Source organism: Monodon monoceros, unplaced genomic scaffold, assembly GCF_005190385.1.
Source record: "Monodon monoceros isolate NGI ecotype Baffin Bay Population unplaced genomic scaffold, NGI_Narwhal_1 Super_Scaffold_22, whole genome shotgun sequence".
NCBI classification, from domain to species: domain Eukaryota; kingdom Metazoa; phylum Chordata; class Mammalia; order Artiodactyla; family Monodontidae; genus Monodon; species Monodon monoceros.
The window spans coordinates 51,867,879-51,882,084 of NW_021703779.1; the positions used below are offsets into that span (position 1 = coordinate 51,867,879).

The 14,206-nt window shown below is 38.4% G+C and overlaps 1 protein-coding gene across 4 annotated transcripts in view; it reads left to right on the plus strand.

Moving 5' to 3' along the window:
* The window catches only part of ARHGEF9 (Cdc42 guanine nucleotide exchange factor 9), a 217,100-nt gene that overhangs the window by 114,394 nt on the left and 88,500 nt on the right, over window positions 1-14,206 (plus strand). For all 4 annotated transcript variants that reach the window (XM_029241365.1, XM_029241369.1, XM_029241367.1 and 1 more), the window contains exon 3: window positions 6,242-6,433. In XM_029241365.1, the coding sequence (XP_029097198.1) occupies window positions 6,242-6,433 (192 nt within the window). The remainder of the gene's footprint in view (window positions 1-6,241; window positions 6,434-14,206) is intronic.

Genomic DNA, 14,206 nt, shown 5'->3' on the forward strand with positions numbered 1-14,206 from the left:
ATTTTGTCTCTGTTTTTTTCATTTTTCTTTTCCCCTACCCAGGTATGTGAGGAGTTTCTTGCATTTTGAAAAGTCTGAGGACTTCTGCCAGTGTTCAGTAGGTGTTCTGTAGGAGTTATTCCACATGGAGATTTATTTCTGATGTATTTGTGGGGAGGAAGGTGATTTCCACGTCTTAGTCTTCCACCATCTTGAAGCTATTCCATGTGTGTATGTTTCTTTGTGTGATTTTGTCTGTTTAGTATTGCTATTACTATGTAGTTTGGGGTTATATCTGTTTGTTTGTTTGTTTTTCTTCCTTTTCTTCTGAGCCACGTGGCTGGCAGGGTCTTGGTGCTCCAGCTGGGTGTCGGGCCTGAACCTGCGAGGTGGGGAGCCGAGTACAGGTCATTGGACCACCACTAACCTCCTGGCCCCATGAAATGCCACTCGGTGAGGGGATAGAAAAAGATATTCCATGCAAATGGAAATCAAAAGAAAGCTGGAGTAGCAATTCTCATATCAGACAAAATAGACTTTAAAATAAAGACTATTAAATAGACAAAGAAGGACACTACATAATGATCAAGGGATCAATCCAAGAAGAAGATATAACCATTGTAAATATTTATGCACTCAACATAGGAGTACTTAAATACATAGGCAAATGCTAACAGTCAAAAAGGGGAAATCAACAGTAACACAAAAATAGTGGGGTACTTTAACCCCACTTTCAACAATGGACAGATCATCCAAAATGAAAATAAATAAGGAAACACAAGCTTTAAATGACACATTAGACCAGATGGACTTAATTGATATTTATAAGACATTCCATACAAAAATTACAGAATACACTTTCTTGTCAACTGGTCATGGAATATTCTCCAGAATAGATTATATCTTGGATCACAAATCAAGCCTTGGTTAATTTAAGAACACTTGAATTTGTATCAAGTATGCTTACAGCCCACGACACTATGAGACTAGATATTAACTGCAGGAAAAAAACTGTAAAAATTACAAACACATGGAGGCTAAAAATACACTACTAAATAACCAAGAGATCACTGAAGAAATCAAAGAGGAAATCAACAAATACCCAGAAACAAATGACAATGAAGCACGATGACCCAAAACCTGAGGGATGTAGCAAAAGAGTTCTATAGGGAAGTTTATAGCAATAAAATCTCAGCTCAAGAAACAAGAAAAATCTCAAATAAACAGCCTAACCTTACACCTAAAGCAATTAGAGAAAGAAGAACAAAAATTAAAAAAAACAAAGTTTGCAGAAGGAAAGAAATCATAAAGATCAGAAATGAAAAGAAATGAAGGGAAAAATAGCAAAAATCAGTAAACGTAAAGCTGATTCTTTGGGAAAAAAAGAATTCATAAACCTATAGCCAGACTCATCACACACAAAAAAGAAGACTCAAATCAACAGAATTAGAAATGAAAATGAAGGAACAACTGACACTGCAGAAATATAAAGGATCATGAGATTACTACAAGCAACTATATGCCAATAAAATGAAAAACCTGGAAGAAATGGAAAAATTCTTAGAAAAGTAATACCTTCCAAGACTGAACCAGGAAAAATAGAAAATATGAACACACCAATCACAAGCGCTGAAATCGAAACTGTGAGTAAAAATCTTCCAACAAACAAAAGCCCAAGGCCAGATGGCTTCACAGGTGAATTCTATCGAATATTTAGAGAAGAGCTAACATGTATCCTTCTCAAACTCCTGTAAAATATAGCAGAGGGAGGAACCCTCCCAAATTCATTCTATGAGGCCACCATCACCCTGATACCAAAACCAGACAAAGATGTCACAAAAAAAGAAAACTATAGGCCAATATCACTGATGAACATAGATTCAGAAATCCTCAACACAATACTAGCAAACAGAATCCAACAGCACATTAGAAGGATCACACAGCAGGATCAAGTGACATTTATACCAGGAATGCAAGGATTCTTCAATATAAGCAAATCAATCATTGTGATTCAGCATATTAACACATTGAAAGATAAATCCATGTGATAATCTCAATAAATGTAGAAATAGCTTTTGACAATATTCAACACCCACTTATGATAAAAACTCTCCAGAATGTGGGCATAGAGGGAACCTCCTCAACATAATAAAGGCTATATATGACAAACACACAGCAAACAGCTTTCTCAATGGTGAAAAACTGAAACCATTTCCCCTGAGATCAGGAACAAGACAAGGTTGCCCACTCTCACCACTATTATTCACCATAGTTTATGAAGTTTTAGGCACCACCATCAGAGAAGAAAAAGGAATAAAAGGAATCCAAATCGTAAAAGAAGTAAAACCGTCACTGTTTGCAGATGACATGATACTATACCTAGAGAATATTAAGGATGCTACCAGAAAACTACTAGAACTAATCAATGAATTTGGTATAGTAGCAGAATATGAAATTAATGCACAGAAGTCTCTTGCATTCCTATACAGTAATGACAAAAAATCTGAAAGAGAAATTAAGAAAACACTCCAATTTACCACTGCAACAAAAAGAATAAAATACCTAGGAATAAACCTACCTAAGGAGACAAATGACCTATACAAAGAAACTGTAAGAAACTGATGAAAGAAATTAAAGATAATACAAACAGATGGAGAGATATACCATATTCTTGCACTGGAAGAATCAACATTGTGAAAATGACTGTACTACCTAAAGCAATCTACAGATTCAATGCAATCCCTATCAAACTATGAATAACATTTTTCACAGAACTAGGACGGAAAATTTTACAATTTGTATGGAAACAAAAAGACCCTGAATAGCCAAAGCATCTTGAGAAAGAAAAATGGAGCTGGAGGAATCAGGCTCCCTGACTTCAGACTATCCTACAAAGCTATGGTAATCAAGACAGTATGGTACTGGCACAAAAAATAGAAATATAGTTAAATGGAACAGTATAGAAAGCCCAGAGATAAACCCACACACATATGGTCACCTTATCTTTGATAAAGGAGGCAAGAATATACAATGTAAAAAAGACAGCCTCTTCCTTAAGTGGCCCTGGGAAAACTCGAGAACTACATGTAAAAGAATGAAATTAGAACACTTCCTAACACCATACACAAAAATAAACTCAAAATGGATTAAAGACCTAAATGTAATGCCAGATACTCTCAAACTCTTAGAGGTAAACATAGGCAGAACACTCTATGACATAAATCACAGCAAGAGACTCTTTGACCCACCCCACCTCCTAGAGAAATGGAAATTGAAACAAAAATAAACAGTTTGGACCTAATGAAGCTTAAAAGTTTTGCACAGCAGAGGAAACCATGAACAAGACAAAAAGACAACCCTTAGAATGGGAGAAAGTAGTTGCAAACCAAACAACTGACAAAGGGTTAATCTCTGAAATATACAAGCAGCTCATCCCACTCAATATCAATAAAACAACCCCATCCAAAAATGGGCAGAAGACCTTAATAGACATTTCTCCAAAGAAAATATACAGATTACCAACAAACATATGAAAGAATGCTCAACATCACTAATCATTAGAGAAATACAAATCAAAACTACAATGAGGTATCACCTCACACCAATCAGAATGGCCATCATCAAAAAATCCACAAACAATAAATGCTGGAGAGGGTGTGGAGAAAAGAGAAGCCTCTTGCACTGTTGGTGGGAATGTAAATTGATACAGTGACTATGGAGAACAGTATGGAGGGTCCTTAAAAAACTAAAAATAGAACTACCATATGACCCAGCAATCCCACTACTGGGCATACCCTGTGAGAATAACATAATTCAAAAAGAGTCATGTACCACAATGTTCATTGCAGCTCTATTTACAATAGCCAGGACATGGAAGCAACCTAAATGTCCATCAACAGATGAATGGATAAAGAAGATGTTGCACATATATACAATAGAATATTACTCAGCCATAAAAGGAAATGAAATTGAGTTATTTGCAGTGAGGTGGGTGGACCTAGAGTCTGTCATACAGAGTGAAGTAAGTCAGAAAGAGAAAAACAAGTACCATATGCTAACACATATATATGGATTAAAAAAAAATGATTCTGATGAACCTAGGGACAGGACAGGAATAAAGACGCAGACACAGGACTTGAGGACACAGGGAGTAGGGAAGGTAAGCTGGGACGAAGTGAGAGGGTAGCACTGACATATATATGCTATCAAATGTAAAATTGATAGTTATTGGGAAGCCACCACATAGCACAGGGAGATCTGCTCTGTGATTTGTGACCACCTACAGTGGTGGGATAGGGAGTGACAGAGGGAGACGCAAGAGGGAGGGGATATGGGGATATATGTATGCATATAGCTGATTCCCTTTGTTATACAGTAGAAACTAATACAACATTGTAAGGCAATTATACTCCAATAAAGATGTTAAAAAAGATAGCAAAAACTACCTCGAACCTACAGCAAAGCAACAACAATACAACACACACACACAAATAAAGAAAAAAATAAATAAAAATACCAATAGTGCAAAGAAACAAAAGAATTTAAAAATGAGAACAGTTAGGACTAGACTGACATAAACAAAAAATTAAAAATAAAAATATAGAGCAAACAAATAATGCAAAAAAACATAAAATATACACGTAAAACAATCAAAAAAATAAAAATAAATAAAATAAAAAACAAAGAACACAAGAAAAAAACTCTAACACAACAAAAAAGTAAATTAAAAATAGAAAAATGAATATATATCTTTAAAACTTTTTAATTAAAAATAAAAGAAAAAATAATAAATGCAACACCACCAACAACTGAATAAAATGAAACAAACAAAAATGAATAATAGTAATAATCATATTTTCCTGAGGCCTCCTCTGTCAGCGTCCTTGCTCCCACAGTGAGCCAGAGCCAATCTCCACCTCCCCTGGAGGCCCTCCAATACCTATAGGTGGGTCTCTGGACTTGCTGTGGGCACTGTGGGGCCAGCTCACATTCTGACCTGGCCCGACTCCCACATTTACTTACCCCCCATAGTCCACTCCTAGGAAGCCTAGACCAGTCTCTGTTGTGGGACCACTCGTCCATTCAGGTATTCCACAGACACAGGATTTACCAAGCTGATCTCGGGGATTTAATCTGCGGCTTGTGCAGCTGCACAGAAAGATTTCTGTTTGTGTTCCTTAGTTGCACTGCCCCTGGGGGTTCCAGCAGTTATTTGCCCATTTGGCAGAAGTTCTAGTGTTAGTAAATGAATTTTCATTACTATACAGTCTAGGTGCTCTTTATTTTATTTTTATTTTTTTTAATTTTTATTTTATGTTGGAGTATATTTGATTAACAGTGTTGCATTAGTTTCAGGTATATAGCAAAGTGATTGAGTTATACATAAACATGTATCTATTCTTTTTCAAATTCTTTTCCCATTTAAGTTATTACAGAATATTGAGCAGAGTTTCCTGTGCTATACAGTAGGTCCTTGTTGGTTATCTATTTTAAATATAGCATTGTGTACATGTCAATCCCAAACTCCCAATCTATCCCTCTCCCCAATGCTCCCCCCCGGTAACCATAAGTTTGTTTTCTAAGTCTGTGAGTCTGCTCTTTAACCTGCTGGGTTTTATGTTTTTCCTGTTTCCCAAGGTAGGTGAGTCTGTGCCTATGTCCCTCAGCAATACCTATCCCTACTGCAAATTGCTACTACAGAGGTGTGGTTCCCACATATACCATGTCTCCATCTTTACCTCTCATTTCTATCTGGTCATTTTATGTGCAATGGCTGTTCAATCAGCCCTCAAGAATTGCTCTCTATATAGGTGTAGATTTGGTGTGTCTATGGTAGGAGGTGAGCTAAGGGTCTTCCTATGTCACTATCTTGGACGCCTCTCCTCCCAAGATGTATAATTTAATACATATTTTTTGACACAGCTGTGTTGCCTAGATATGCTCCAGCATGAATGAGTTCTGCTTGCCATAACTCTTTTCTCCTCTGAAACCTTCCTAGCCAGGAAGACACTTATAGATGGTTTAGTCCTACTCTTCTCCACCCTCCATTTTATGGATAGGTCACCATAGGCCTGGAGAGGAATAGACTCATGCCTAGGACCAGCAAATCACCCTAGAGCCAGGCCAGGCATTCAGTTTAATAGGGCTCTGATTGAAGGTTTTCTGAATACCTGAATAATTTAGTTTGTCCTTTTTCTTCTTGGCTGAAAACTTCTCAAAGAAGGAAGCTGACCTGTTATTCTTCTTCTGCCTGCCTCTACAGCTCTGGGTGAACCAGGAGGATGGGGTGGAGGAAGGGCCCAGTGACGTTCAGAATGGGCACCTGGACCCCAACTCAGACTGCCTTTGTCTGGGCCGGCCACTCCAAAACCGGGACCAGATGCGAGCCAACGTAATCAATGAGATCATGAGCACCGAGCGTCATTACATCAAGCACCTAAAGGACATTTGTGAGGTAGGCTCAGCTATGATAGTGCATGTGAGGGCACTCAGGGTGGGGTAGAGGGCACTTCCATGAAGAAATGACAACCTTCCTGGGCCGTACCTGTGAAAATCCCAAGATATTAGGAAACACATCTTGACTAACCTCGTAGATTCTGTTCTGTGGGTGAGACTCCTCCCTTGGGGTTTCTCAGTCTCTCTGTTTATTTCTCCCGTTTTTGCTATCTACCTGTCTGTCTAACTTTCATATTCATATTCCCTCTCCCCACCCTCTCTCTCTGCCTCCCTCTGTCCCCTCTGCCGGAAACTCTATCCCTATCCTCTTGTTTTCTGATCCAGTTGTTGCCACCCCATGTAAGGGCCTGACTTCATTACAGCAAAACACATTTCCTGCCAAGCCAGTGGTTTACAAACTTGAGTGTGCACCAAAGTCCCTGGGCTAGCTTGTTAAACATGCAGATTCCAGCCCTCTTTGACCCCACCCCCCACGCAAAGTTGTGAATTCTCAGCCTGGGATAAAACACGGAAATCTCTATGTTTTGCAAGTATCCCTGGTAATACTTGTCTTCCACTATGCCACTCTGCCCTCTAGGGACTGTGGCTCCACATTGTCTAACTCCATCCCTTCCAGCTTTCTGACCTGAGTGAGGATGAGAACCTTTTTTTCTCACACTGCCTTGAGTCCAGCAGAGACAAGTTGGCATTTTCAAAGGACCTTTTACTAAACAGTATGAGAAAACCAATGAGAGATAGAGAAAATAATGTTTTTAGAAGGATTTCTCTCCCCCACCGCCCTCTCACACACACACACACACTATAGCGTTATGCTTGACCCAGTGAAAAACTCTACCTTGAATATTTTCATCCCCTTTATTCCAGATAAGAGATCAGGTCCTACTTTCTGTCCTCCAGCCCTACTGATTAGGTCCAGGACCACTCTGTAATCAATGGTATAGCTCTGACATTTTTCAAAGTTCTTGTTTCTTTAGAGCAGTGCTGCCTAATAGGAAGCAGTGCTTCCTGCAGTGATGAAAATGTTCTGTATCTGCAGTCTCCATTACAGTAGCCACTGATCAGATATCTGTGGCTGTTGAGCACTTGAGATGTGGCTAGTATGACTGAGAAATGGAATTTTAAATTTTATTTCATTTTAATTTAAATAGCCACACGTGACTAATAGCAACCACATCGGACAGTGCAGCTCTGAAAAGATCAAGACCATGGACTTTGGGCCTTAACTTTCTTCACCTAAATTCATTTTTTCACCCCTTTCAGGCAGGTTAAAGGTTATCTTCTCCCCCTTCCCCAAGGCAGTAAGGTAGGGTAGAAAGAACAAGGGCTCTGTGGACATGGAGTGCTGGCTTTCACATCTTAACTTAGTCACTAATTAACCCTGTGGCCTTGAAGGTGCCTCTTAACTCCTCTAACCTTTGATTTTATGACTTGTCCAGTAGGCTTCATTTTACCAACCTCTTAACTTTATTGAGGAAATGAAGTAAATCTAATATTGTAAGTATTTGGGAAAAGGTAGTTTTCCTTTTCTTCCTTCCCTTTTCATCTATTCACCTATCCATCATTGTCTCTCTTTTATCTTTTTCTCTTCCTCCTACCTCCATACAAATGGTTGATATATATTTTTAATTACCCTTTCGAATATGTTACGTGGCATTGGGCATCAAACCACTGATATGTCATTCATTCCACAAACATTTAGTGGAGTTCTGCTCCATGCTAGGCCTTGGACATAGCTCCTACACTCAAACTGTTCTGCCTTAGAGGAATAACATCTGAATCACCTGGGAGCTGGTTAGAAATGCAGAATCTTTAATTCCACTCCAGACGTGAATTCAAATCTACATTTTAACAAGGTTCACATTTGACTTACAATACATATTAAAGTTTGAGGAGCACTGCTGTAAAATGATAGCTATCTTACACTATTTATAATAGCAGGACATGGAAGCAACCTAAATGTCCATCAACAGAGGAATGGATAAAGAAGATGTGGTACATATATAAATGGAATATTACTCAGCCATAGAAAAGAAATAATGCCATTCACAGCAACATGGATGGACCTAGAGATTGTCATACTGAGTGAAGTAAGTCAGACAGAGAAAGACAAACATCATATGATATCACTTGTATGTAGAATCTTAAAAAAGGCTACAAATGAACTTATCTACAAAACAGAAATAGAGTTACAGGTGTACAAAATACATTTATGGTTACTGCAGGGTAAGGCAGGGGATGGATAAATTGGAAGATTGGGATTGACACATACACACTACTAATAGAATAGATAACTAATAAGGACCTACTGTATAGCACAGGTAACTCTACTCAATATTCTGTAATGGCCTATATGGGAAAAGAAGCTGAAAAAGAGTGGATATATGTATATGTATAACAGATTCACTTTGCTGTACACCTGAAACTAACACAACATTGTAAATCAACTATACCCCAATAAAAAACTTTTTTAAATGATAGCTATCTTATAATGTCATAAGGTCTATAATACAAGTTAGTACAGTCTGGTCTTTACCCAGCAGCCAAGGGATGATATCAATACCTAAGTCGTTCATATCACTTCTCTGCTTAAAACTTTCCAATGGCTCACCTTTCCTTCCTGAGTAAAAGCCAAAGTTCCCATTATTACTTACAAAGCCCTGTGTGATCAACCCTTCCTTACCTCTGTGACTTCATCTCTTGCTCTTTTCCCACATGCTCTCACTACTTTAGCCACATGGCCTAATTGCTGTTCCTTAAAAAGGCCTGACACACTCCCCCTTCATAGCCTTTCCACTGGCTTTCCCTTCTGCCTAAATCACTATTCCCTCAAACGTCTATGTGGCTCCATTTCTCACCTCCTTCAAGGCTTCACTCAAATATCATCTCCTTGAGACCTTCCCTGGCTATTCTATCTAAAATTGTAACCATGTACTATCTTGTTTTATTTTTCTCCATTGCACTTACTGCTTTCTGACTTATTATATATTTTGCTTTTATGTTTTGTTTATTGCCTTTCTCCCCTACTAGAAAGTAAATTCCATGAGGGAAAGGTTTTTTTTTTATTGATTTACTGATACATCCTCAACATCTAGCACAGTGCTTGGCAGATGGTAGATGCTCAATAACTACTTTTGGAAGTTGGAATTAAATATAAGTGCTCCCGTGCATGTACTATTTTGGCAAAGTACATTCACATCTTATGCCATTTGATTTTCAGACAGGAAATAGGTTGTTATTGTTATTCCTATTTTCTAGATCAACAGTCTGAGTCTCTAATAGGCAAAATTACTTTCCCAGAGTTCTCAGACACTGACCCAGTGGGAGTCTTAGTCTTAGAAGGATTTTGTTCCCAACTCCCAAACATCTTGGCCTCTTCCTACAGGGCATGGGCTCAGAACAGCAATGCAAGTATTTATCCTTCCAAAAGAGAGAGTGCTATGACCCTGTTTTGAGGAATTGCCTAATCCAGCCAACCTAAGCAAAGCTTTTGTTGGTGTTCTGCAAGTTCCATATCTCTTTATTATTCTTGATGCTGAAGCTAAGGGTTTAAATGGGAATGGGAAGTATCTCTTTGTCCCATCCTTCAACCACAGATGTCAAAGGAACGTTTAGCTAGAGCAAAAGAAGGGTAGAGAAAGCTGTGTCTTGATGGGCCAGAAGGCAGTATTTTAGCTCAGGGGTGTGTTACCTAAACCTAAAGCTATGAGGAACAATATGATTTATAAGAAGAATATCAAAACCAGAATTGGGAGTCCCAGGTTCAGGTCCCGCCTTAGTCACAAACTGACTGAGGAACGTCGGGTGAATCTTTTCCATCCTGGACCTTGTTCCCCAGCTCTAAAATTAGCAGGTTGGTAGAGTTGCTCTTTAAGTGTTGTCTGACTCTTACTTTCTCTGATTCTGTGAGATCTAGGGTATGCTTTCACTAAAGAACGCTGTGATAGTGATCCATGATTCTGCATGTTTTGCCATTTCCTCCTTGTTACCCATGGAGGCATGTCTTACTCAGGCATGAATGTGTTAACAAGGCATAATCTACTCTTTCTGTAGGTTAAGGGAGATCACTTAATACTGCATTCAGTATAGGAAAAAGTCACTATCTATTAGAAAATATTTATTTATTTATTTATTTATTTATTCATTCATTCATTTATTAATTACTCCTGGGAACAGAAAATGCCTCACAAACATTTAAGTTACAATACCTTCATTTTACAAATGAGGAAGTAGGAAATAGAGTTATTTTTATCAAAGTTATTCAGTGAAGCCAGTAAAAGAAAATATATTTTTTAATGAGTTCTCTGAAAAGATGACATTCTTCTTTCTAAATCCAGACAGTGGGATAAAAGAGTACTGGCTTAGTTCTAGGTCACCTTGACCAATGATTGGTGATATTACCTCTTGTAATCTTAGAAATCATATTATGATCAGGGAGACTGAGACACAGGGCAAGCAAAGCTAAATATGCCTTATAAAGTTGCCTCATCTGCCTCTCTGAGGAAGATCATCTCAGTCATCTGATATCTATGAAATAAATTCTGTCCTCAAATGCGTCCAGAAAAGCTGGAACTAGCTTTCCTCAGTCATTCGTATTACTGTCTTATACCCTTCACCATCAAGAAATTCTTCCTAGGTCTAATAGAGTTTATCATGCTATAGCTTCAAGACATTTGCATTTGATATGTTTAAGCCTGGAGTTTTCAAACTTACTGTTTTTATTTTCTTTCTGTTAATTGCCTATCCTGATGATTTCCAATGGTTTTTACATCTTGGTGTATACATCGAAAATAATACATGTATAAAACAGTAATATTTGTATAGCATACTAAAGTAAAAGGATAAGGCAGCTCATTGGCCTGAAGTGACGAGCCCAGGGATTTCTGGCTGCTCTAGGCCCTACCTATCTATACCACCTGGACATTCAAGGCCCTGTTCCCATCCTTTGCCCATTTTCCCATTGTTTCTCATATTTTTCTTGCTGATTTATAGGAGTTCCTTGTATATTCCAGATATTAATCCCTTGTCAGTTTTCCAAGTTGCAAATAGTCTTCTTCCTGTCATCCTCTTATTTTTTAATGGTTTTGTTTAATTTGAAAAAAAGACATCCTGAACAAAAGAAGAAAAGAAAACTAACAATTTAAGAATTCTGCTGCTAACTTACCTTTTGTCATCATTAGCATGAGAAGAGCTAGTCATTTTGCAGTTATTCAACATATATCTATTGAGCAGCAACTATATGCCAGGTACTGTATTAAACTCTAGAGATACAGCTGTGAACAGGACAACCATAGTCATCATTCCCTAGTTTTATTAAAATTATTTTCAAGACGTTTATCAGGTCTCCTGTCAGGTCTTAGGCTTCCAGGCAAAACAGTACATGATATCTCTAGAGAGTCAAGAGCTGAATGGGGCCCTGGAAATCTTTTCTGATATATGCATTTTAGAGATGGAGACACTGAAGTCCAGACTTGCAAGAGCCTTTCCCTAAAGGGTTTTTCAAACCCTAGGTGATCCAGAGGTTCTTTGATCCACCTTATTTCCCTGCGATCTTTGGAATCTTCCCTGGAGGTCATGGGGTCAATTTGTATCCCATATCAAGGCACTAATTCTATTGGTTTGGGCAAAAGGTTCGTTCGTTTTATCCATAAGATGGCTCTAGTAGCACTTAGTTGTCTTTAACATAATTTGAAACAATTTTGTTAGAATGTATGTGACAGCTGTCACATCAGTGTACATTTTAAAAAGGACATCAAAATTGGTGAATTTTTGTGTGGCCATTTTAATATTGAAGATGGAAGAAAAAAAGCAACATTTTTGGCATATTATGCTTTATTATTCCAAGAAAGGTAAAAACGCAACTGAAACACACAAAGATTTTTGCAGTGTATGGAAAAGTTGCTGTGACTGATTGAACGTGTCAAAAATGGTTTGTGAAATTTTGTGCTGGTGATTTCTTGCTGGATGAAGCTCCATGGTCAGGTGGACCAGTTGAAGTTAATAGCGATCAAATCGAGACATTAATTGAGAATAATCAACATTATACCACGTGGGAGATAGCCGACATACTCAAAATATACAAATCAAGCATTGAAAATCATTTGCACCAGCTTGGTTATGTTATAATCGCTTTGATGTTTGGGTTCCACATAAGTTAAGTGAAAAAAACCTTCTTGACCATATTTCTGCTTGTGATTCTCTACTTAAACATAATGAAAACGTTCCATTTTTAAAATAAATTGTGACAGGCAATGAAAAGTGGATACTGTACAATAATGTGGAATGGAAGAGATCGTGGGGCAAGTGAAATGAAACACCACCAACCACACCAAAGGCTGGTCTTCATCCAAAGAAGGTGATGTTGTGTATATGGTGGGATTAAAAGGGAGTCCTCTATTATGAGCTCCTTCCAGAAAGCCAAACGATTAATTCCAAGTACTGCTCCTAGTTAGACCAACTGAAAGCAGCACTCGACAAAAAAGCGTCCAGAATTAGTCAACAGAAAATGCATAATCGTCTATCAGGATAATGCAAGACCTCTTGTTTCTTTGATGACCAGGCAAAACCTGTTACAGCTTGGCTGGGAAGTTCTGATTCATCTGCCAAATTCACCAGACATTACACCTTTGGATTTGCATTTGTTTTTGACTTTACAAAATTCTCTTAATGGATAAAATTTCAATTCCCTGGAAGACTGTAAGAGGCACCTGGAACAGTTCTTTGCTCAAAAAGATAAAAAGATTTGGGAAGATAGAATTACGAAGTTGTCTGAAAAATGGCAGGTGGTAGTGGAACAAAAGGGTGAATACATTGTTCAATAAAGTTCTTGGGGAAAATGAAAACTGTGTCTTTTATTTTTACTTAAAAACCGAAGGCACATTTTGGCCAATCCAATAGCTCAATGCATTAGATCTAGACTTAAATCAACCCTCGTGGGTTTTGAAACAGAGTGAAATAAATAGTCAACCTTCCTTGCCTATTACCATGGCAGTCCCAGGGCTAATTCATGCCTTTTGTGATTGATTTGATAACGCCCACTGTAATGCCTTCATACTCATGCCCACTTTACTCCTAGGAGAGGTGAGGCTCTCAAAAACTACCTCTGTTCAATCAGTTCACACCCACTGCCATATCACCCTATTCTCTTTTACCCTGCAGATGGAGTTAGAGGGCGTTTGAAGCATGCTTAACAGTAATATCTATAGACCCCTTCTGCTCCCTCTGCCCTGTAATAGGCCTTCAGAGGTCTTCTGAGTCTTCTCTTCTCCAGGACAAACAGCCCTGGTTCCTTCTACCATTCTTCATGGTTTTGCTTTTCAGGGATCTCTCTACCCTGCTGACTTCCCACTGTCTCTGTATCCTTTACTCCATGTTCCTCTGAAAACAGGGCTCAGAATTGAATGCTGCTCCCCTGCAGGGGTGTGATTACCTTCCTATGACTTCTCATTCCACCCTCTCAATCTGTTTCTTCTTCATCCCTAACTGAAAATGACATTAGTTTTTTTTTTTTTTTGGCAGTCATATTCCACTGCCAACTCATCTTAACTTATATGCCCTTGGGGGGAGACCTTCAGATGGTGGAGGAGTAACACATGGAGATCACCTTCCTCCCCACAAATACATCATAAATACATCTACATGTGGAACAACTCCTACAGAACGCCTACTGAACGCTGGCAGAAGACATCAGACTTCCCAAAAGGCAAGAAACTCCCCACGTACCTGGGTAGGGCAAAAGAAAAAACAGAGACAAAAGAATAGGGACAGGACCTGC